This window comes from Peromyscus maniculatus, chromosome 14 (genome assembly GCF_049852395.1).
Source record: "Peromyscus maniculatus bairdii isolate BWxNUB_F1_BW_parent chromosome 14, HU_Pman_BW_mat_3.1, whole genome shotgun sequence".
Taxonomy (NCBI): domain Eukaryota; kingdom Metazoa; phylum Chordata; class Mammalia; order Rodentia; family Cricetidae; genus Peromyscus; species Peromyscus maniculatus.
The window spans coordinates 13,367,690-13,393,316 of record NC_134865.1 but is presented as its reverse complement, the minus strand read 5'-3'; the positions used below and the strand labels follow the sequence as shown (position 1 = coordinate 13,393,316).

General features: G+C 43.0%; 1 protein-coding gene and 1 pseudogene across 4 annotated transcripts in view; both read right to left on the bottom strand.

Annotated features, from left to right (window-relative positions):
• Positions 1–8,522, bottom strand: part of Slc25a21 (solute carrier family 25 member 21) — a 487,380-nt gene extending 478,858 nt beyond the window's left edge. For 2 of the 4 annotated variants that reach the window (XM_076550619.1, XM_042260590.2), the window contains exon 1: positions 3,847–8,521. In XM_076550619.1, coding sequence (XP_076406734.1) covers positions 3,847–3,913 — 67 coding nt within the window. In that variant the 5' untranslated portion in view covers positions 3,914–8,521. Of the gene's footprint in view, positions 1–3,846 lie in introns of all 4 variants that reach the window. The other 2 variants (XM_042260592.2, XM_006988937.4) reach the window with 2 other exon arrangements.
• Positions 7,809–8,893, bottom strand: LOC121822323 (motile sperm domain-containing protein 3 pseudogene; annotated as a pseudogene).
• Positions 8,894–25,627: the final 16,734 nt, after the last annotated feature.

The window sequence follows — 25,627 nt, the reverse complement described above, 5'->3', positions numbered from 1 at the left end:
AAGAAATCAGTGTTCTCTGGCAGAGGTATTGTGTTTGCCGTCCATGGAGAGAAACGAGTCTGGAGGCCTTCTAAAAAAAGAGTTAGACTTGGAGAGCCAGAAATAAGACCCTGGGAAGTAGATGGAAGGCCTTATAGTTGGTGCCATGAAAAAGGATTCTGTGTGGACACAACTTCCCTTTATGAGGACATCTGGAAGGCTCTCGCAGCCCAAAGGTTCTGAGTTTTAGATAGAAAAGTCCTATGACAGGTTAAGGAGAATGACCATGTGCATAAGACAGAAAGCCCGAGAGCACAGATTATTCCATAAAAAAATTTAATACAAGGGCTGGAAAGATGAAGTTGAGAGTACTTGCTGCTCTTGCACAGGACCAAGGTTCAGGTCTAAGCTCCCAAGTAGGGCAGTTTACAGTTACCTGTAACTCCAGATCCAGAGAATCAAACTTCTAGCTTCTGTGGGCACACACATTTGTGCATACACACACACACACACACACACACACACACACACACACACACACACCCTAAAACTAAAATTAATTTTTTGAAAATCCAGTGCATATTGACTTGCTTGAGTCCAACCTGTACCACGTAAAACAAAGGTACTACTGATAGCAATAACTACAAGATCTTGCTATAAGCCCTAAACTATGCTTTAGATGCATGTTAGTCTTTTAAAGGCAAACAGCACAAGACATCACATAGTAAAAGAGAGATATATTGTAAAATAAACGTATTACCCTTTCCATGATGTATCTAGTTTTTCTAGCTTTTCTCTGAAATTCCCCAAGCCACATGTACCACCATCCAATGGGGATGGCTATAGTTAATTGATAGAGGTGAGTTCCTATCAACATTGGGTAATTTGGAATCTACCCCTATTTTGAATTAAAAACCCCCACCACTGCTCCAGAAATGTCTTTCAAGAGCATGAATATTTGGAAGCTGTTGGACACCAAATTCTAACCAATGGAATGAAAAACTCAAAATAGCAGTTAACTGTGAGAAACAAACTTCTCCAGGCCCTAAGATGACCTAAGGAAATATCTCTGTCAGGTTGGAACCCTTGCAGCCTTGTACATCTCCACACAAGGCCGCTGGCATGGCACACCAGTCTACTTGGCAGAAGGCCGAGATTGCTCCTTGTTGAAAAGAAGATAAGGGCTAGAGAAATAATTCGGTGATGAAGATCTTCCAGAGGAACAGAATTCGATTCCCACTTGGTGGCTCACAACCACCTGTAACTCAAGTTCCAGGAGGTCTATCACCCCTTGTGGCCTCTTTGGGGACTACACACACACATACACACACACACACACACACACACACACACACACACACACACACACACACACCTTGAGCACACACACATGCACAGTGCTCAGACATGCATGAAGGCGAGATACCCACACACATTAAAGGAGGAGGGGAGATAAGCATCCCACCTGGTAAGCTGATGAAGGGTAGTTTTTCTCTTTCTCTAGTGGAAAGATGCTAGATATAGCTTCTTATCCATCATCTTAGTTTTACTTAAACACAAGACTTTCCATCTAGCTCCTATTTTGGTGACAGTTTTCAATTGTAGCTAAAGTCTATAAAACACTTTGGCTATTAGAAGGAAACCATCAGCTGCAGAGGCCAGATACTCCGTCTAGTGGTCTCCTTTGTACACTCTTATCTGGAACTCCAACTACATACACAGTTGGAACTAATGCCATAAAGATTTGACTTTGTTGTCTGTTTGACTAACAAACAATCTCCATCCATTTGGGCTTCCCTATTTTTTTTTTTAACCAGTCAATACGTTTGGAAGCATGGCAAACCATAGTAACACCAGTAGGTATATAGTGGCACTAGGATTAGTCACTATTCTCCTGCCTTGAGGATATTGGACCACCTGGCATAGATGAGATGAAGAAATGCCACATTCTCCTGAGTGTTCCAGTCTCTCCAAGAAATGACACTAGACTTTGAATGCCATGAGACACTTGGATCTTCCCAATGAACTTCTCCAGTTTCTTTACTTTTTTCCTCAAGAGAACATTCTTTTAGAATATATTTTTGACTTCTGCAAACAGAAGATTATAACATTCAGAAAGAGACAGATGTTAGTATCAGAAGTCTAATGTCAGAGATTCAAATGCACCTTATTTCTATAAAAATTCTACCTCTCAAAGATGTTTTTTTTTTTCTTTCTGGCCCTTGCTGTAGTACAAGTAACAGGATCAACCTGTATTATTACAGTTTCATTAAATATACAATTTTATTAATATGCTTTTGAAGGCCAAGAAGAAAGTGTGACTTTCAGGATGATGAAAGTATTAATTATCCTTCTTATGTATCAAGAACACCACAATATAAACTGTATAAATCAACCAGCCTATTTTAAATTTATCTTATAAATGGCTTAACATTTATTCATATTAACTGATTAATTCCCATTTACAATGATGGGGATATATGATGGCATTAAGACATCTGTGCCAAATGCTTATCCAAGAAGATTTAGCATAAATAGGATGAGAATCTGGTCTGCTTTTTGACATTGAGTTTAACTATGCCTAACACTGTGATTATACAAACCAACAGCGATGCCTGTAAGTCGCTGGGCATAGTTTATGATGCTTAGCCAACCTCACTTACCCTCTGGTCTAGCTGAGTTTTCTTTGCTCAGGATCACAGAGTTGGAATCAAGTATATATATGTATGTATACACATACCTATATACATATAAAATATATATACATATAAAAGCAAATGTCTCGTTTTCATGACTATATCATCTTAAGAAAATATGCAGATTGTAAGTGACCTATGTGGATGCTTATGGTACCTCTGAGATGCAGCCAGTTCATGACATATAACGTCATAATTTGAAGGAATCCATTATTAAAAAGTTCAAATTTGCTTGAAAACAAATGTTACTAGTCAAAGTAAGTATTGGCCATCGTCTAGTCAATCTTAATATTATTTACCACTGTTACCGTAATAAAATGTATTAAAAAGAATATCTACACATAAAATTGTTATGGCCTAAGTTAATTATGGTAATTAAATGATATGTTTATAATTAAAATGCATCATGGTATATGAGATCAAGTTTCCAACCAACTTACAGTATCTTCAAAATGTGTGCACATAACTTGATGATGAGCAACTTCCCCCAGCTGCATTTGACAGTAATTATTGCAAAGACAGGTTTTAACAGCTCTTTTTGTAAGGCCTCCCCGCCTCCCTCCCCCCCCCCCGCCTCCCCCCCGCCCCCCCGCATAGCTCTCCACAAATTAATGTGAGTCGATGACATCAAAGGTGTTCATATATGTTAGCGGGCGCGTTTAATTTTAATATGCCTATTTATGGCATGCATATACCCCCCAAAACACAGTATCCAGTAACAATGCCTGTGAAGAGAGGCAAGATTTATGTTAGGATCCTCTCTCGCTTGGAGGTTGGAAGAAAATTGCTAAGAAAGTTAAGTAAGACGGAACTGGATCCTTTTCAAGTAAAAACAGCTGACTAACGGAAGACGAAAAAGTGGGGCGAGGGAAGCTTCCTCGAAGTCCCAGTAAGTTTCAGGGACTGGCGACGCCTTTCACGCTAAAGAAACAGAGAAAAGCAGGAGGACCCCGGGGGGCGGGTGGGGGGGGAGCAGCTAAGTGAGGACTGCGCCCCAAAGAGGACTCGGGGCCGCCACCACCGGCTGCTCGCCTCCTCTGCTCTTCGCTAACTGGGTGGAAGATTTTGGAGGACGCCCACCAAACTTCGCTGGAAGGCCAGCCAGGCTTAGGGACGTTGCAGGGTGGTGTGGTGGGGGAGCGGCTGGCGCTCGGGGAGCCGGCCGCCTTACCTGCAGCCCCTCCGGCCACGACCTGCCGGGAAGTCTCGCGCAGCAAGCTGACGTTGGAGGCCGACATCTTCGCTGCTGGAGGACCGGGTGGCCGAGTTGTCGGATCGAGCTCCGCTGAAAGCCGCCGCTGCCGATGGAGACCGGGCCCGGTCGGTCCTCGGGCTCGACTCTTCCCCGGGCGGCCGCGGTCCAGCTAAAGACGGCGGTTCGGGCACAGGGCTCGCCGAGAGATCGCCGGAGGGGGGTCCGAACCTGCCCAGCGCTGCCGGAGGCTGCGCTTTCAGGGGCGCTGGAGGGGAATACAGGCAAGTGGGGGTTGGAGAGAGTTGGCTTGAGCTTCTAGATAGGGGCTCACAACTTTGCCTATCAAGACCTCCAGCAGAGTTTGTTTAGCTGCACGGGCCGCCTGAGATAAGGACAGCGAAGCAGCAGCAGCAGCAGCAGCAGCAGCAGCAGCAGCAGCAGCAGCAGCAGCAGCAGCAGCAGCAGCAGCAGCAGCAGCAGCAGCCGCGGGCGACCCTTGCCCTCCTGGAAGGCTCGATTGCAGTCCAGTTCCAAAGAAGGGAAGAGTGAATAAATTTCTCCAAGTTAGTGATCCAGAAATTGAAGGCCGCAGCGACAAAATCACAGCGGATTCCGACTAAAGACGTGCTATCATAGTAATTTTGCCAAGAAAGTGGTTTTGGAAATTTTATCTCATGCCTAAACTGAGTTTTACTTAAAAGTCATAAATGAAGGCCTTGCTATTCAAATGTTGTACAGGTTCACTAGGCAGCACACAGGAAGCACAATTTGACAGTGTGTCACCAAGCTAGGTTCTGTGGGGTTAGGGCCTAGAAGCCTGTGTTCTCTATAGTTAGAAACGTTAAGGCCGACCTGAAAGAGGGACATTAATAACCTGGTTATTTCTTTTTACAAAATGTGTAATTACTCATACTAGCCCTTTAGGATAACTGGCAAAACAAAACTACCAGTTAATACCTGTTAGTAAACCACAAGTTGCCTGCTGCAATATAAGAGAAACGCAGGATTCTGATATTTTAGAACGCTGAGCTCACCACACCCCTGACAGGCCGGAGATGATAAGAACTGGGAGGCTGTGGAAACCCTGTTGCTACTATTTCTAAAACACAGTGTTTGATATTAAATGTATGTATTTTGTGCCATATAAATTGCCATTGTTCGCTGTCAAAAAACTTGGAATATGTGCAATTTAATATAATAATACAATCAAGTCAAATATACAAAGTATTTCTTTAGACTTTATTTTCATTTCTTTGAGCCATTAAAGAACGTTGGTGATAGTGAGGCTGGGGCATGGTGAGGAACCTGCCTGACTCCATGTTGAAGGCAGGAGCCATTATGCTGTATTGTTAAAAATAAGCTTCTATTCACTGAAAGGGCTGAGTTAGTTTCTCTCTGTTTCCTGGAACCTGACCTCCCCCAACCCATGACCTTGACTTGTTTTTGAGAATACCCTGACCCTCCCTAACCCTCCCTGACCCTTCCATGCCCTCCCTGAACCCTTCCTAATCACGTGGTGACTACATGATTTTTTTTGTTTTATTTTTATTTTTCTGTATTGCATTATTGCCTCATTGTCTCTCTTCCATAAAATTATTCATGATTTTACTCCTTAAAAGAGGCCCAAGAAATGGATTCAGGGCTGCTTTCTTTAATCGGACTTAGGAGGCAGTCACTGGTCAGCTCTTGCGTGCACTCCAATAAAAAAAAAATCAAGCTTGCTTCAAATTGGCTCAAATGGTGGCAGTGGTCTCATTCCTGCCATTGGGATTAACAATGGCCCAGTCAGTAAAGTGCTTCCCATTGCAAGCATGAGGACCCAGGTCCAGACCCCCAGCACCTGTAAGATGGGTCTGGAATCCTAGCACCGGGGAGGCAGAGACTGGTGGATCCCTGGAGCTGTCTAGTTGGTGGGTCTAGCCAAATCGGTGAATTCCAGGTTCAGTTCGAGGCCTTGTCTCAAAAGACAAAATGGAAAACAATTGATACCTCACAATAACCTCTGGCCACCACATACTCGTTACAGGTATGTACCTGCTCACACACACACACACACACACACACACACACACACACACACACACACATACACAACACCACAGGTACACACACAAGTTGTGTGCCTGGGTTGCCTGACTAGAAAACTTGTGTAGTCCAAGGAATTGGGAAAACTTGCAGCTTACACGATTAAGATACACAGAAATAGCTTCTCCTTTTGAAAATTGCCCAGTTTGAAAATGTTCACCAGTACCAGATGGTCAGCCCTGAAAACATACATGCATACATACGAGTAGCATTATACTGACATGATACGAACATGTTACAGCAATGAAGAAAAGACATGAATTTAAAAGAAGAGCTTGGAGGGAGGGAAAGGAAAGATATATAATGTAGTTATATTAAAATCTCAAAAGAACTAGTAAAAAATAAAAATCTTAATGGCAAAAAGTTAAAATGTTTACCAAAAATAGAGTTTTCTCCCCTGCCTCGCCCTCTCCTCACTCCTTCTGTTGGCCAACTAACTAAAAGGTTGTGAGAACTACCTTTTTTTTAACTAATTAAATATGGGGTCTTATACAATGTATAAGCAGAAATTGCAAATTTTTTTTGAAGATGATACTAGGAGTAACCACAGGCCAAACACATTCCATCACACACTAAAAATAATGATCTCCCCCAAATTCATTCTATTCATATGTAAAATAAAGACTTTTAAAGAGTCAACACAAAACCCTTTTGTATTTATTGTGTGTGCATTGTGTGGATGCGTGCATACTGCAGCACATGCAGGCCAAAACACAACTTGTAGAAGTTGGTTTTCTCCTTCCACCATGAGAATCCAGTGATCCAACTCAGCAAACTCAGATCAGAAGGCTGGAGCAGTTGCGTTTACCACTGAACCATTTCACAGGCCCCCAATACAGAATTAAAAAAGAAAAAAGTCATGACTAGTAAATCCCAAGGTGCCCACTCAATCGAACTATGCAGACACTCAAAAACCTTAAGTTCAGCATTTTTCTAGCACTAACAATTTTAACACTAAACATCTCTTCATAGTGGATTTCATAATCTAGTGGAAGAGATCCTACCCTTTTGCAATGTAAACTTTGATCTCCCTGGATTATTTCAGACTAATACTTTCAAGTCACTATTTAAAGGTAGTTTATTGATGCTATTATGTTCATGAATAAGAATCCTGCTCTCAGAAGGTAAGTATGGATTTGCCGTCACACTGACACCCCGCCCCCTCTCTCTCTCTCAACCTCTTTGGCTAAGAAAATTCTCTGAGTAAATTTATGTAAGGCCTAATATCACATAGAATCCAGACTTAGAATTCTACAGCAACTGAGATAGGCCCCCAATGTAATAGCACTATAGAGCTTGGGGTTCTGTAAAAGGCCCATCAGAGCCAACAAGTGCCCACTGAGCTAAGGTCGCCGATGACTGAATACATCTTTGTCTGCAGCTAAATGCACCCGGAAGTGATTTTGGAGTGATAGAAGGTTTAGAAGGGCAAAACTAGTAACATTTGTTTGACCTCCTGTTTTCAGATGCCTTCAACAATTCATCATATTTACACTGTTATTGTAAATAATGTTTAAATGTACTAAGACTCAGAACAAAGCTCCTGAAGTATCAAGCTTATCTTTTTAAATTATTTGTTCTCCTGATCTTGGTTGAAAATTACAGAATTAGCCTTTGTCTGCCACCGCTACAACCTCGGTGTTGTTGAAAACTGCATTGTTGTTAATGAATAACCTTTCTTTTTTAACTTCAAACCTGCTATGTTAATACCACAACAGAAACCAAAATCAATGCCACGTGGAGACTCTCACATCTTACCAAATTTGGCTGCCGGCTGGAGATGCAGCCTGGAACCCTTTGGCCTCAGCTTTCGTATGCGCACCCTGAGGATACTTCCCAGAAGAGTTCACCTCAATAGTTCCTGGTCTTTTAATAATCACAATTGATTCATCAGCCCCAGCTAACCACCACCAATTATTCCAGCAAAGGTTTTGCTTCTACAGATTATGTTCTCATGTGTTTTGTTCAACTTAGAAAATGAGTATAAATCCCAGGGTGTTTGCTGAGGAGGAGGAGGAGGAGGAGGAGGAGGAGGAGGAGGAGGAGGAGGAGGAGGAGGAGGAGGAGGAGGAGGAGGCTGGCAACTGATGGGTGGGCAACTGAAAGGAGAGAGAAGGGGCCGGGTGCAAACATGGCAGTGTTTGCTTCAGGTCCCTGCCCTCAGAGGAGAGGGTGGATGGGTGGGTTGGGGTGGGTTCAGCTGAGAGCTCAGATCCGGAGGAACACCATGGTGAGGATGCCTAAGATGTAAGCTGCCACCAGCTTCTGTCCCAGGGACACGTGCAGGATTGGGGGCAGCTGGATGCCAAGTTCGTTCTTCAGCGGCAGCAGCAGGAAGGCCACAAAGATGATACCCGTCAGCAAAGAGCAGGAAGGAGACGGTGGACAGCTGCTGAGTGGCATTCTTCTGAAGGTGTCTGGCTGCTCCTGTCCACACAGGAGGTTGGATGTTGGCTCAGAATGTCCCTGAAGCTCCATGGGGTGCGCTGGGGCCCCAAGAGCAGAGGTGATGTCTCTTTGTCCGGCCACTCATCCCTCAGCCCCCTTCTTGGATAGCCCAATGCAGAATCAGTCCTGGACGTCATAGTGGCTGGTGATCGGACCACGTGCCTTATCACAATGCCAATGCAAGCCCGAGGCCTCACGTATTTTTCTGCATCGGAATACGGTATATTTGGCAGGTGCTGTATACAGAATTTGGAAATGAAGTGGGAAAGACGGGTCCTGATGGAGGAGGGAGTTCTGGGGCCCTGGCCCAGGGGCCTCGGACCCATCATCTCCTGGTCCTGGGGTGCCCCACAGTGCATACAGACTCTAGGCAGTCAGACATCCGAGTGTAGAGTTAAGGGGAAAAGAGGGCCTTGGAGCTTAGGGCTTGTGGTCAAAGTTTCCTCCAGTCAACTTGTGGCCAGGATAAGGGCGCCATCTTCCCGAGAGTCCCACTTCTACAGATTCTTAATCCAAAGCACCCCGTGAATGGTGGCCCTAATAGAATTTTGCTTCCCTCTGAAACTTCGCAGGCCAGATCACCCTTGTTTGCATTTCTCTTAACATTTGTCCTTTCCAGGCTCCCATACGAGTCCATTAAGTTCTGAGGACTCAAAGGCTTTATCTACCCCAAATCGCCACAATCTTCACAAAAAGAAACACAATCATGTTTCTCACAGCAATACTCCATGTCCCTGTTTCCATTTTCTGTTCTAGTTTGGTTTCTATTGCTGTGATAAATTCCATGACCAAAAGCAACTTTACCCTTCATAGTCCATCATCAAGTAAACATAAGGCAGGAGTCTGAAGGTATTGAAGGGAAACACAGACCACAGAAGAGCATTGCTTACTGACTTGCTTCCCCTGGCTTGCTAAGCTACCTTTTACAGCCCTGGACCATTTTCCCAGAGGAAGTGCCACCCACAGTGAGGTAAGCGCTCTCATATCAATCATTAATCAAGAAGGTGCTCCACATACATGCCCAGCGGTTTATATGATGGATGCGATTTGGTTGAGGATACTTCTTCCCAGATGACTCAAGTTTGTGTCAAGCTGACAAAAAAAAACTAACCAGGACGCTGGGTAACACAAAAATAAAACAAAATAAAAATAAAACTGAATAGAGTCTAAGGGTCCTATTGGGTACCATCAAGTATGAAGACATTCATCATAGAAGTTCTAAGAAAATATATAGAGAAAATGAAAGATTTTAATAAGAAATGGCCAAAATTTTCTTGAATTTAATGATAGACATGAACCTGCTTATAAGCTGAATTGGGCTGCCCACTCATATTTTATAGTCCTAACACAAATGTAATTGTTTTGAGAAGGCTATTTTAAGAGATAATTAAAGCTAAACAAGATAATAAGGACCTGGGAACCAATCCAATAGTTTTGGTATGTTTGTAATAGGCACTAGATTCTCCTCTCCCTCTCCCTTTCTTCCTCATTTTCCTCTTCCACTCTTCTCCCTTCTCTTTCCTGTCTCTTTTCTCCTTGTCTCTGAGAAAAGCTGGGAGAACACATAATGAAAAGGTGACTTTAGTAACCAAGAAAAGAGGTCACAGTAGAAACCAAGCCTACTACACCTTTCTTTATTACCGATGGCCTCTCAGTACAAGAAAATTGAGCAACCATGTTACTTTATACAGAGAAAACCCTCCTGCTAAGGTAATACCTGTTCAAAGGCGAGAACAAAATGAAGAAGCCAAAACACAGCGATATCTAAGGAAAAAGAACACATGATAAGAAGGGGATGCTTGGGATGCTCAAAGAGATGTCAAGAAACCCAGTGTCTTAAGATGAGGATGACTGAGAAAGGCATTAGGAGAAAAGTAACCATGAAGACCAATCATTGTGATCTTTGAACTAGGACTTTGGTTTCTATTTTTAGGAGTTCCAAGGAGCCATGATACGGCTTAGAGATGGTTGATAGCACCTGAAAGGATCATAATGGCTACTGTACCATCATCCTTGATTCCATTTATAGGCAGTGTACCAGCCTAGACTGCCAGTTTTAAAATGCCATGTCTGATATGACTGCCATGCCTTAAATATATTGGTAGTTTTGGTAAAGGCCTCAATCCCTTCACATATCAATCTCCTTTGTAAATAAGAAACTGTTAATATGAAATTAAGTTCTCTCCTTCGTCTTTCACTCCAGGATTCCAAAAAAATTTAAGTAGATTTTACTATTATATTTGTTCTTTAATTAAAGTAGCAATTCTCAGTCAGGGGTGATTTTGCCCATTTGGCTATATTAGGTAATAATATCTGGAGACAAATTTTAATATTACAAACAGGGAGGGTATTTATACCCCTCTTGGCATCTACTAGATAGAGGCCAGGGATGCTGTTACATGTGTAAAGCCTTCAACAAATAATTATCTGCCAACAGCACTTTTGATGAGAAACTCTGATTCAGAGAACAGAAAATCTGCACATTTACATGTGTTCTGTTCATTTTAGCTGCTTTCCTGATGCAGATCTTATAGAGTTCCTGGTCCACTGATGATTATTATATGACACTATCTATTCTGAAGAATTTTGTGCCTTTATACCTTTTGTAAGGGTATAAAAATTAAAATTATAAAAATCTGATTGCCACTGGACAACGGTGACACACTTGGAAAGCAGAGGCAGGTGGATCTCTGTGAGTTCAAGACTGGCCTGGTCTACAGAGTGAGTTCCAGGACAGCTAGAGCTACACAATGAAATCTTGTCTTGAAAAACCAAACCAAACCAAACCAAACCAAACAAGCAAACAAAATCTTATTGCCAAGAAGAATAAGGAGGTATAGTTAAACCTTTCTGAAAACACCCTCATTGGTAATCATTTTGATGAGGTTTATTCCTAGGTATTTAGGAATTTGTTTTGAGACAGTCTCGTTGTAGCTTTGACTGGCTCTGAACTCATGATGTAGACCAGGTTAGCCATGGAGATCTGCCTGCCTCTGCTTCTGACTGAAAGGATTTTTTGGCAAAAGGGTATCCTGGCAATCAGAGAGCCCAGAAATGCCACAGAATCATATGCTGTGGATATCACTCTATATAAATAAAATATTGGCCAGTGACCAGGCAGAAAGTATAGGCGGGACAAGGAGAGAGGAGAATTGAGAGAACAGGAAAAAGGAGGGAGAGACAGTGTCAGCCACTGCCAGGACAAACAGCATGTAAAGATGCCGGTAAGCCACGCATGGCAAGGTATAGATTTATAGAAATGGGTTAATTTAAGATATAAGAACAGTTAGCAAGAAGCCTGCCATGGCCATACAGTTTATAAGTGATATAAGTGTCTGAGTGATTATTTTATATGTGGGTTGTGGGACTGCGGGGCTTGGTGGGATCTGGAGAGAAGCTCTCAAGCAACAATCATATCACACAATAAACCTTACACAAGAGATTTATTGAGGGATGGGGAAGGCTGTCTCTGAGTGGGGATAGAAAAAAGAAACCAGGTCATGGTGGTTTGGGCTTTATAGGAGGTAAGGAACATGTGCACAAGGAAAATACAAGACCGTGGTGACAGTAGACACATGTCATATTGGCTGTTAATGATGAAGGGCTGCTGGCACTGAGTCACTGAAGTCAGGGTGGAGGTGGGGCAGCGTCTGGTTCTGGAATATGGGTGGTTCTCAGCTGACCAACATGGACGGCTAGGATTAAATGTGTGTACAACCACTGGCACCCCTAGTTTTCCATCAGAACCTCTAGCTCACTCCTGCACTATCCAGAAAGTCCTCTCTCTCTCCCTCCCTCTCTGTGTGTCTGTCTGTCTCTGTCTCTGTCTCTGTCTCTGTCTCTGTCTCTGTCTGTCTCTCTGTCTCTGTCTCTGTCTCTGTCTCTGTCTCTGTCTCTCTCTCTCTCTCTCTCTCTCTCTCTCTCTCTCTCTCTGTCTCTCTCTCTCTCTCCAAACGCCACTCACTCTGAGAGTCTCCTAACAAAGAAAAGACACCAAAAAGCCCATTTCTGCATTCTGGCAATTGTTGCAACTTCCTCCCCTTTTGTTGCCAGCAGACCAAATCCCAGCTCAACCATTTAGCTTTTGACCATACTTGGGTACAAATCCAGCTTTTGCCAGACACATCACCATCCCTTGCCTTCAACCTATAATGTCTCCTGCTTCAGTTTGGGGGCACAGCTTCTCCAGCCTCAATCTCTGGGACTGAAGAATTCACCTGAGAGTTGCTTTGCTCAAATAAATCTGTTGTTGTATTTTCAATTTGACTTAATCTGGCTTACTGCATTGGTGGAGAAATTTATTATTGGGGGGCAGAAAGCTTATTACCTAGGTATTTTTAAAGCTATTGTGAAGTGTGATTATCTTCCTGATTTTCTTCTTCATTTTGGTATATAGAAAGTCTTATGCTAATGATTTTTTATCTTGATTTTTATAATCAGGTACTTTGCTAAAACTATTTATTAGATCTAAAAGTTTTCTGGTAGAGTTTAAAGGCCTTTTAAGTATAGGGTTATATGCCTGCAGTCTTATAGTAAGGCCATAAGAGCCATTTCTAGTCCTTACAGGAAAAAAAAAATACAACTCAAATATCAGGCCACAAAATTACAAAATCCCACCAATCCCTGAGCTTGTCCCAAGATTAGGCCATAAAACCCCACCCATCCCAAGCCATCCTCACCCAAGAAACCCTATATAAAGCCTGCCTCCTGCTCAGTCCTTGTTGCTTCTCTCCCAAGCAGAGGCAACCACCCTCCTCTGTCTTTCCTAATAAATCTCTTGTCTGAGGTTTGATGTGTGGTGTGACTGTGGTATTCCTTGGATCCTGATTGCCAGGGCCTTTCCCTTCAGAGCTGAAATCCTTGCTTTGGGGAAATCTTTCCCCTCAGAGCTGTAACACTTACAACTTGCAAATTGTGATGATGTGGTTTCTTACTACTCATACCTCACTTATTTCTTTCTCTTGCCTTATTCTGAGATTTCAAAAACTATATTGAATAAAGGGAGGGGAAGTGGACTGCCTCTCTCATTACTGATTTTAGAAAAAAAATGTTTTCAATTTTTCCCATTTAGTATAATGTAGGCCACATGTCTGTAATATTTAGCCCTTATGTTAAATTGGTTTCTTCCATTCCTAGTTTCTCCAGAACTTTATCATGAAGGGAGGTGTGACTCTGTCAAAGGCCTTTTCTGCATTTATTGGGATGATTTCTGTGTGTTGGATTCCTTTTAAGTATCTTCTGCAAAGTGAATGTGATGGTCATGAATTGCTTTAGTTGATTGTCTTTGGAGGTTCTCCATCAATTTTGAAAGATTATTTTCTAGGTAATATTAATGTCGGAATGTTTTTACTCACAGAGCTTGGAATATGTCATTGTATGCTTTCCCAGTTTTTGAACTTTCTGCTGAGAGGTCTGACGCTTACAGGTTAGCATTTCCTTTCACAGTTTTTGACATTATTTATGTGCCTTAGCATTTTGACTCTAACGTATAGTGGAGAGGTTCTGTTTTGGTCATGCCTACATGGGATTCTAAAAGTCTCTTGTTCTTTGTCTTAGTTACTTTCCAATTGCCCCGACAAAATACCATGACCAAGGCAACTTATAAGAGGAATTGTTTATTGGGGGTTTACAGATTCACATGGTGAGTGTCATGACAGAGAACATGGAAGCAGACAGGCAAACACAGCCCTGGAACAACAGTTGAGAGCTTACATCTCCCCCGCCCCCACTTTTTATTGAAAATAAATCATTACCTCACATAATATGTTCTGATTACTCTTCATCTCCCTCTATTCCCACCAGTTCCTTCCCACCTCCCCTCTCATCCAAATCCACCCCTTTTTCTGTCTCTCATCAGAAAAGAACAGATTTCTAAGAGATAATAAAATATTACAAAATAAAATATAATAAGCTAAGACAAGACACATCATATTGAAGTTGGATAAGACAAACCAACAGAAGGAAAAGAGCCCAAGAGAAGGCACAAGAACCAGAAACTCCCTCATTTGCACACTCAGGAATCCCAGAAAAACACCAAACTGGAAGCCATAATATACATGCAGAGGACCTGGTACAGACCTCGGCAGGCCTTTGCATGCTGCTTCAGTCTCTGTGGGTTCATATAAGCCTTGGAGAACTTACATCTTAAGAAACAACCATGAGGTAGAGGTCTTACTGGGAATAGTTTGGGTTTTGAAACCTCCTGCCAGTGACACACCTCTAACAAGGCCACACTTTTTAATCCTTCCCAAACAGTTCCAAGAACTGGGGACCGAGCATGCAAATATATGAGCCTCTCAGGTCCATTCTCATTCAAACCACCTCATGCTTGGATGCTCATCGTGTTCTCTAGATTCGAGGAACTTTCTGGTGTAATCTCATTGAATGGGCGCACTATGCATTCATTGGTTCTTAACTCAGCTCCCTTTCTATCCCATGTATTATGGTCTAAGTGTCCCTCTACAGTTTCATGCATCTGGCCATTTCATCCCCAATTGGTAGCACTGTTCTAGGAAGTCATGGAGCCTTTTAGAGGTAGGACCTAATGGGAGAAACTGAGTCACTGAAGGCCGAGTCTTGTAGGTTACAGCTGAGCCTCCCTTCTGGCCCCATTCTTCATCTTTGCTTCCCAGTTACCAATGTGATGTATGGCTACAAATTCCCACGGCCATGGAGTCATGAACTACCATGTCTTTACTGCCTTGGTGGACTGCATACCTTGCAAACTGTTAGCCGTAACAAGTCCCCTTTCTTGTAAGCAGCTTTGTCAGGTATTTATTATGAAAAGTAAGGAAAACACCATGAATTCTGCTTTTGTCTTTTCACTCTGTTCCAGAGTTCTTAAAGTTTGTGGTCATGGTTAGTGGTTTGTCCTTCCTTCCTTCCTTCTTTCTTTTCTTTCCTTCTTTACATCCAAACAATATTTCCTAAAGCCATTGATCATTTTTAACAGGAGGCTTTTGAGAACCAGGTGGTGGTAGCACATCACACCTTTAATCCTAGCACTCAGGAAGCAGAGGCAGACAGATCTCTGTTTGAAAAAAAAAAAAAAGGTAGACTTTTGAATTCAAGTGGTTTAACTATTCAGTGTTTTTTTTTTGTTTTTTTTTTTTTTTTTTTTTTTTTTTTTTTTTACTCAGTAATTGAGGAGTTTTGACTGTGGTTTTTTGGATGACTCATCTCACCTTGACTTTTCATGTTTCTGTGTTATAAGTTGTGCATATATTGGGATGGGCATTGATTTGGAGATCTTCTTGATGAGTGTTCTTTTCTTGAAGACACAAATCTCCAGAAGTTTTGGAGGGAGAAAAGAAGCTGCTGTCACAGCAACACACCAGACTAGACTAGACTAGACCAGACCAGATCAGAACAGACCAGAGAGAAAGACCATCAAAATTAGTGAAAACTACTAACTACCAAAACACAGCAAGAAGAAGGAGAGAAAACCCAGGAGATGGAAAAAAAATGATTGTACAGTAAAGAAAAATGCACTAAAAATTAAATATTTATAAAGCAGAATAGACTACAAAAACAAAGATTTAAGATAAAACAAAAGCAATGCTAAATATATATCAAAAAGATAAGGATCACAGCACATAAAAATGTAATTTTTCAAATGGTAAAGTAGTGGACCAGCTCCTTTATTCGAGTCTGCCAAGTGGAGTGGATGAAAGGAAAAGAAGGAATCGTTTCTCTTCCCTCTCAGGACCGTGCCCAGCCCAGAAGAGTCAGGGCTGCTACAGTTTTGGCACTTCCCTTTTCTGCATTCAGAACTTAGCTTGCCTCCCCCCCCCCCTGGGCTGGGCAGTTTCTCACTTGCTCCAGAGTGTGCTTTGGGTTGGCTCATGTCCAGGACAAGGGATGTATCTCAAGTGCACTCTAGACTGGAAAAGGCAAAGTGCTGAGTGCTAAGCTGGAAAATCCACCTTTCCTCTCATTTCCTACTCTTCATTCAATGGCCTGTAAGAGGGTTGAGGGTGTGGAGCTAAGTACCTGGACTGAGCTTCAGAGTCTTTGGCCCTAGCAGTAAACCATGAGGCAGAGAGGCCCTTCAGGCCTGGAAGCCCATGCCTGTAGATTCCAGGCTCTTGGTCTCCATACGATCCTCAGGTTGGTGGAGTTTGCTTCTTACTCCAGAGGGCAGGGCCACCATCCATATTTCCCTTCATAAGGTCTTGCTGCCTGAACTCGGCATGTCCGCCTCCCACTCAGAGGCTGTGGCTGTCACTAGGTTCTCTGACTTGTGGCTAGTTTGTATTTTCAGGCCCTCAGGGTAGTTCAGTCTCAAACAAGAGACCTCCTCTCATGATAGTGCCTATATAAAGGCTGCTGAGATGAGAGAGTGGGAACACACACTTAGTCTCCAAAGCTGACCAGTCACACCAAATTTTCCAACTGGGTTTGATGCTTATGGGAATTGCAAGCAGATTCTAGTCTCTTTTTGTCAAGGCCTCCTCCTGACATGTGGTTGAGATTGATGTGTTTCTTCCCCTGCTGGGGGAAGCCAGAGTGGGGGGGGCCACACTGTTTTCTCCCCTTCAATGCATAGCATTTTGGTTTCTCTGCTTTTCTCTCGGGCCCGTGCCTTTCCATTCTGAGTATCTCGCTGGCCCAGGCTTATCCTTCTTTACCTGGCCAGTAAATGCTGAAGTTCCAGTCCTTACCCTCTTCTCTTGTTACCTACTAGACATTCTTTTGGCTACCCAATTTCATGATTTTCCTTAGAATTGCATGTACTGATGGACATTTCTTACCTATAGTCTAGACTTATTCACTGAATCCATACTGTCTGTACCCATGCCTGTTTTACATTCTCAACCTCACTAGAAACCCAAATTGAACTTAGATAAGATTCCATACTCGAAGATTCTGCCCCTGACTCTAACATCGTTGTTATCCTTCAGTATTATTTCACTCCTAAATTCATCCTGACTTACATCTCCAAGTCTTTCAAAATCAGAACAGTCTTCTCACTTCCAAATTCTCCTCATATTTGTGTTTATTGTCAACAAACTCTTATATTTTCCATATTTTAATTAATATTGTCTCTGGATTTCCCCTTCACTGTCCTGCCCTAACTAAAACATGCTTTCCCTAGAAGACTCTTGTTTTCTTACTACCTTCTGGAGTGAAAACTCTCTATCTCCCATATTATCAAACTCCATTCTCACTTCAAAACCATATCCATTTCTTTAAGTTGGCTTTTCCATAAACATTTTAATCGACAATTTTTGTATATTTATCATGTATATGTTGTATTGAAATATGTATACATTGTGGAATGGCTTAATCGGACTACTTAGTACATTTATTTCTGCATATACTTTTAATATTTTTATTTTAAAAATATATTCCCTTAGAAATTTAAAAAACATAAAACTCACTGTTATTAACTAGCTTCACCATGTTGCGTGAAAATCTATTAAATACATTCTTCCCGTTTAACCGAAATTTTAGCCTGCTATAGCTTCATAGATTTTGGCAGAAAGTCTGAGATTCCTGGGGGCAGATAGCAATAACTTTACTACTCATGACACAATCAGCATCTGAGCTTGAGCATCTCATCATGTCGGCTTTTCCTCCTCAGCTTCCCTGGAGACACTGACGATGCAATCCCATGCACATGGTGCATACATAGACGATGCAATCCCATGCACATGGTGCATACATAGACGATGCAATCCCATGCACATGGTGCATACATAACAGGTTTGTCAGAACTGAGGTTCCAAACCTAATAGGGAATGTATCTGCAGCTTCACAACCTTCTCCCCAGAGGAAGATGTTACCTTTATTGTGCCACCAAGATACGTGTCTGCCCCCTACACTGGAGTGAAACACGATACTTGCCATCTGAGGCTATTTGATTACACAATGTCTAAAAAAAAAATGAAAGAAAGAAAAAGAAAAACAAACAAACCAATCCAGTCCAGAACAACAGTTGTCCTAACACACGCAGAGATGCTAGAGACGCATAAAGAATTGTCTTCCAAGACACATCCCTTCAGCTCCAGTGATCTTCTCTTGGCCTACATCTCTGTGTGTGTAGTGTATCTGTGTGTTGTGTGTGTGGAGTGTCTGTGTGTTGTGTGTGTAGTGTATCTGTATGTTGTGTGTGTAAAGTGTCTGTGTGTTGTGTGTGTAGTGTATCTGTATGTTGTGTGTGTAAAGTGTCTGTGTGTTGTGTGTGTAGTGTATCTGTGTGTTGTGTGTAGAGTGTATCTGTGTACATGTTTGGCAGCTGGCTTTAATTCTCAACTTGAAACAACCTAGAATCATGTGGGAAGAGAGCTTTAATGAGTGACTGTCTAGACCAGGTCGGGCTGTGGACATGTCCGTGGGGAACTGTCTTGACCCATAAGAAGACCTGCCCTAAATGCAGGGTGAAGCCTCTGGTGGCAGCCCAGGTGAAAATACATGGAAGGCTTCCTGCTGTTTTGTTCACTGGGTCTTTGCTCTCACCCTTGTTTCTCTCTGCTCTTTACTGTGGACGTGGTGTGTGCAGCTGCCTCTAGTTCTCCCTGGCTCTGGCTCTGCCTCGATGACTCCTCCACAGTAACAGACCATACCTCGATATTTTGAGCTAAAATAAGCCCTTTCTCCCTTAGTCATTTTTTGTCAGGGTATCTTGCGCAATAACAGAAATGAACCATGAACTTAAAACAACATGGTTTGGGGTGTGATCACATGCCTAGAGGTCAGAGGTCAATGCTGGGTGTCTTCTTTTGTAACTCTCCACCTTGTTGAGACAGGGTCTGTTACTGAACCCAGGGTTTACTGATTTAACAAGACTAGCTAGCCAATGAGCTGCAAGGATCCATATGTCTCTACCTCCTCAGTGCTAGGATTTTGCTGGAACAAACTGCTTTGCACAGCTTTGCACATGGATGCTAGGGAACCTAACTTGGTTCCTCATGCTTGTATAAGAAGCACTTTCCTGAGTAAGCCATCTCCCCGACCCTTAGCCTACTTCTTGGCTTTTTCTATATGGACCTTGTCATCAGCAACATCTCCAAAATACTGATTTTAAACACTCCAACTTTGAATGTCACCTCTGTACTTCTAATACTTTTCAGAATTACACTCTTCAGTTTCAAGTGTCTTAATACACAAACTTGGATAGTTCTCAATATCTACCTATCCTCCTTATTTTCCTTAACGTAGCAACAGATCTATCATTATAATCAATTCTCTGCACTTACCTCTTTCTACTGCTGTCCTAAACTTCAGAATCCTGTTGAAACATAACTTCTCCCCTTATCATATACAATTGATTAATCGAGTCTCTTACCACTCTCGGAGATCACCAATTCACCACTTCAAATTTCCCCACAACCTCTCACCTCCATTTCATTAAACACTTATCCTCATTGATTAACGTTGTCCTTTTCATTATTCATAGGTCTGACAGAAGCAATCAGCATTGCCTAGTCTCCTCTCCTCCAAATCATTGTATCTTTCCAGACACGGATTCCCATTCTTGGATTTTTCTCCTGTTATAATGGGGAAACTGGTTATTATTATAAAATCCTGTTTCATTCAGACACACATAGTCACATATTGTATAATTCCACTTATTTGAAATATCCATGCATCCCAGTCAGAAAACAGATTGGTGGATGTGGTGAAGTGAGAGTAAAGAGGAGAGTCGAATACAAAATGGCTGCTTAGTGGGTACCTGGTTTATTCTTGGCCGTCTACCTGAATAACAGAGTGTTTCTAAAGGCAATGAGTTTATTTGGGAGTAAACAAGAGGGTTATAATCTGGTACACACAGGCCATCGGGGACCAAGAGTCAATGCAAGGAGGCGGAGGTAAGAGGAAATTTGTGGAGGCAGAAGAGAGCAGTAGGTGCTATTTGTTCTGAAACAGTTCATGAACCTCGTTATTAGGCAAGTGATCTTGTGTATTAGGCTAGCCGTCCTTGACTCCTGCAAGAAACCTCAGAATGGAAAGCTTTTGGGGAAAGTTGTTACAAGCTTATGAATGAAAGAGCCCTCAGGAGTTTCCGCAACAGTTTTTTTTATCATAACATGTGCGTGGGGCCCCTCATTCCCAACTAATGGTTTTCTTTTTCTATTTCAGTACAGTTTGAAACAAGTGACTCGTTTGATTCTGATAACACACAGAGGGTTGAAGAAGTAACTTGGGGGCTGGACAGAGATGGTGGCTCCACAACTCTGTGAACGGACGAAATGGCACTAATTGTTCACTTTAGGATGGCCGTCTTTGGTTATCCAAATTTCACTTCAATATAATGAAAAATAGCCATTTCTTCTCACATTTAATTATTCTTGTCCCCTTCTCTCCTAATCATAATGGATAATATGTAATCTTATATCACTGGTTTCTCGTTTTTTTTATTAGATGAGGCCCATCAACTCACAAGCATACTCTAATGTCTTAACTGATGACATCAATAAAACAAAAGCCTTCCTCCAATCCCTTGTGTACAGTATACACACTTTTTTCTGGATAAATGAATTTAGATACCAATTTCCACTTCCTACTCCACTCCAGACCACATGAGTCAGAAGCTGGAGATGGACTGCACTGTGTAGATGGATAGGAAGGAAGGCAGATAGATGACAGACATAGATCCACATATGCATGAAATTGTACATATTACATCCTGGTTACATATGTCCCTTCACTTCTGTCCTTCCACCACCATCAGCCACACTCCTCCTCCTCCCTACTGCCTTTTGCATCTTTCTGGTTTTTGATTTTGCTTTGTGACTCACTGGGTTTAATCGGGGCCACTTGTATGGGCACAGATATGGAGCTTGAGTAACTAACCAGTGGCTATGTCACTGATGACAATGTCCTCCTCTCCTCCACCAGCCCTTGACAGCTTTTAGCTCCCTCGAGTAGGGTGAGACCCATGAACCCTCCCCCATCTATGACTGAATGGTCACTGGCTCAGTTAAGTGCCCTATGTAGGCAATCCCAGTGGTCATGAGTTAGTGGGTGCCATGGCCAGGCAATGTACATCAGACATTTGTCTTAGTTAGGGTTCTATTGCTGAGAAGGGACACCATGACCACAGTAACTCTTACAAAGGAACACATTTCATTGGGGGTGGTGGCTTACAGTTCAGAGGTTCAGTCCATTGTTGTTATGGTGGAAAGCATAGGCAGACATGATGCTGGAGAAAGAGCTGAGATCCTGAGAAGGAGCTTCATCCACAGGCAGCAAGAAGAGAATGCCATACTGAGTGTGGCTTGAGCATCTGAGACCTTCAAGTCAGCCTCTAGTGACACACTTCCTCCAACGAGACCTCATCTACTCCCACAAAGCCACACCTCCTAATAGTGCCACGCCCTATTAGCCTATTGGGACCATTTTATTCAAACCACAGCAGGGTTTTATAGCTGCTTCTCTACCTTTCAACAGTCCCATTCTTTCTACTTCCTGTTCTATGATCTTCTCTGAGCCTTACAGGAGGTGATAGTGGTGCTCTTTTTAATGCTGAACACTCAGTGATTACTTGTTCCCAGTATCTTGACCAGCCATCAATCTGTATTAACTGCCATTCACTGCAGAGAGAAGGTTCTTTGATCAAAGCACTAGTATTTGGGTATCTACCTAAATATTTAGGAGACAGTTTAACATGTCCATTTAGCAAAGCAATAGAGGTAGGTTTACCCTTAGTTCACATCACTTTGTCAGCCACAGGCCTTTGAACAGGTTTATAGCACTAGGTGTGAACACCTGCCTACCACTGGAGCAGGCCTCAGGTCCAATAAAAATCAGTTGGTGCTTGTGGTGGTTTGAATGAGACATGTTTCTCCATAGCCTCAGCCATTTGAACACTTGGTCCTCATTTAGTGTTTGGGTAGATTTACATGATGTAGCCTTGTTGGAGGAAGTATGCTATCGGGGGCAGGATCTGAGATTTAAAAAGCTCCCACCACTTCTAATTTCATCTCTGTTTCATGCTTATATACTGTTTCAGTCACCGTCCTGCTTACTGTCATGGCTCCACTCTGTCATCATGGGCTCTTACTCCTCTAGGGCCATATGCCCAAATAAACTCTTGATTATATAATTTGCCTTGGTCAGGGTGTTTTGTCACAGCAACAGAAAACCAGTACAACTGTCCCACAAACAATCACGTTACTGTTTTACCAGTGAGCACCTCTTTCTTGCCTGGCATGTTGGTATTACAGCATGCAAAGTTTAAAGCTTGGGACAACAGTTTCTGACTTTTCTCCCCAGTTACCTGCTGGTGGGCAGGAAACTTGCAGCTCAGTTACAGCATGGTTTTCCTGTATTCTGTTACCGAAGCGTATCTTCAACAATAGGATCGCACTATGTAGTTCTGATGGTCAACCAATGGTAATGGCTATAACCTGTGTAGTTTTGGAGCCCCACAAAGCCTTCTTGGTCATCGACTCCTAGGGTGGTGTCTCACATCTGGCATGAGGATTTTCATTTAACCCATTGCTTTGAGGATTGACATTATCAATCCATGCATGGTGCCTCCACTCAAAGTCTTTAAAATCATGTTATTAAAGTTAACTTAAAACACAGTGGGTTGGGAAGCCAGCCACAGGCTTGCCCAGTGCCCATGCCCCTGGCCATTACCACTACAAGTATGTGGTGGAGAAATGGGAGAGAAGGTGAAGCACAGTGGTTAGTGCACTGTGGAGAGAGGCGGAACTGAAGACATAATGGCAGTGAGGAACAGGCTGCAATGGGTGGTCTACACTGCCACCCAGGGTCAAGTGATGCCTGGGCCTGTGTGCCACCAAGGTCCATGTCTGGGTCCATGGCCCTACTGCAACTGGGGTCTGTGTTGATGTCTGTGGCCCATGTTGCCAGAGAAGGCCGTATGGATGCTTGTGGTCTGGTCTACCGCCTGAGGTCATGTTGATGTCTGAGGGCCATGCTGCTGCCAGGGCCATACTGATCTGAGTGCCCGATGCTACCCCCAAGGCCATGGTGACATCCGGGCCTAAGCCAAGGGTCATGTCTGGGTCTGTGGCCCAACTACAGTCAGGGTCTGTGATGATGTCCATGGCCCGTGTTACCACCAAAGGCCACACAGATGTCTGGGGTCTAAGCCGCCATGTTGGTGTCTGAGGGCCATTCTGTCCCTGGGGCTCTACCAATCTGAGTACCTTGCACTGCCTCCCTGGGTCATGGCGATGTGTGGGTTTGAGCTGCTGCCAAGGCCCATGTCTGGGTTGGTGGTCCTATCTCAGCCAGGATCTGTGTTGATATCTGTGGGTCCTGTTGCCATTGGAGACCATGGGAGAACTGGTTCTGCTGCCTCAGCAAGAAAAGCTGCTCCCTCCACCACTTGTGGCTGCGACAACAGGGGAGTTGGCCCCAATGGTGTAGGCCCCCCGAGACCTGGCCCTGACCCTTGCCTGAGGAGGACAGTTCCAGTGGAGGCCCAGATCGACCAATTTGGCTACTCCCCACCCCCAGGCCCAATCCAGGGCTTTGAGTTGGCCCACTAACATCTATGACCTGCTGTTGTGCAGGAAGGGACTGGGTCTGTGGAACCATAGCTGCATGATTTCCATGACCAGAGCAACAGCAGGATGTCGGAGAGAAGTTTCAGTGAGGGTCCGGGGATGATGGTGTATCAGAAGCCAGAGGCCTTGAAGTCATTGCCAATGAGACCAACAAGTCATTGCAATGAACATTTGCAAGTAAAGCAGTCTGGCCAGAAGGGTATACTGTGTGACACACCTCAGCTCCCAAGGCCACTACAAGGAGTGGATATGTGATGGAGAGGCAGGGAAGACTAAGGAGCGAAATGTTATTTGTTTTTTTTTTTTTCCCCTGGGGGATGCTATAAGGATGGAGGGTGGACATGGAAGATCTGGGAAATGAGTGGGCTTGGGGTGCATGATATGAAATTCCCAAGGAATCAATTAAAGGATTATAAGGGGAAAAAAGAGCACACACACACAGTGGGTTCCTACGTGACTTCCTCATCAAGCCTCAGTTTTGGTTAACCATTGCCATATACCCTACCTTCTCTCCCACACTCCCGCACCTATTTCTCCCTTACCACACCTCACGTTCCCTCCTTTTATTTTCATAGCACATATGTTCTGCAGTCTCCATCAGCCTTCAGGCCTCTGCTCCTGACCCCCTTGCCATTCGTTTTTTTTCTTCTTGCTTCCGGGTCTTCTATAGACATTCCAATTTAGACAATTTTAAAAACTAGAATTTGTGGTCCACATATAAGAATATGCAGCATTTGACTTTCTGGACCTCGTTACCTCACTCAGAGTTTACTTACTTGGTTCCATCCATTTTCTTGCAAATTTATGATTTTATTTTTATAGTTGAATAAAATTCCATTGTATATATGTACCATTTGAATATCTGTTCACCTGTTGGTGCTATCTAGGCTTCTCCATTTCCTAGCTATTATGAATAGTGCAGAAATGAACACAGATGAGCTCTGTAGGAGAATACAGTGTCCTTTGAGTTGTACAGATAAGTCATATGGTGTTGTAGAATATCATTTTAACTAGGCAAAGATGTGTCACTTTCATTTATGCTGCATTTGTTTAGTGATGTAAGGATGTGTGTTTAATTATGTAAAGATATGTTGCATCTGTTTCACCTTGCCTGCTGAAGACATCTGATTTGTCTAATAAAGAGCTGAATGACCAATAGGAAGGCAGAGAAAGGATAGGTGGGACCAGCAAGCAGAAAGAATAAATAGGAGGAGAAACTGAGGCTTAAAAAAGAAGAAGAAAGAGAGGAAGAATGAGAGGGGAAGAGAGGAGACGCCCAGGGCCAGAAGCCAGGCAAATGCCGGCCAGCAGACACCAGAAGCAGTGAAAGGAAGATCTACAGAAAGAAAAGGAAAAAGCCCCGAGGCCAAAAGTAGATAAAGAGAAACAGGTTAGTTTAAGTTAAAAGAGCCAGCCAGAAAAGAGCTAAGCTAAGGCCGAGTGTTCAAAACTAATAATAAGTCTCTATGTCATGATTTGGGAGCTGGTTGGTGGCCCAAAAGAAAAAGCCTGGTACGATATGGTAGTTCTGTTTCTAGATTTATAAGAGACCCCAAAGCTAATTTCCAAAGTGGCTGCAACTTCTTTTCCCTTACCTATGCCAATACACGCTGTCATTTGTTTTCTTGATGATGGTCATCCTGCGTGTGATGAGGTGAAATACTGGGAAAACCCGCATTTCCAGATGGCTAAAGATGTTGAACACCTAAGTATTTACTAGCTGTTTGTGTTTCTTC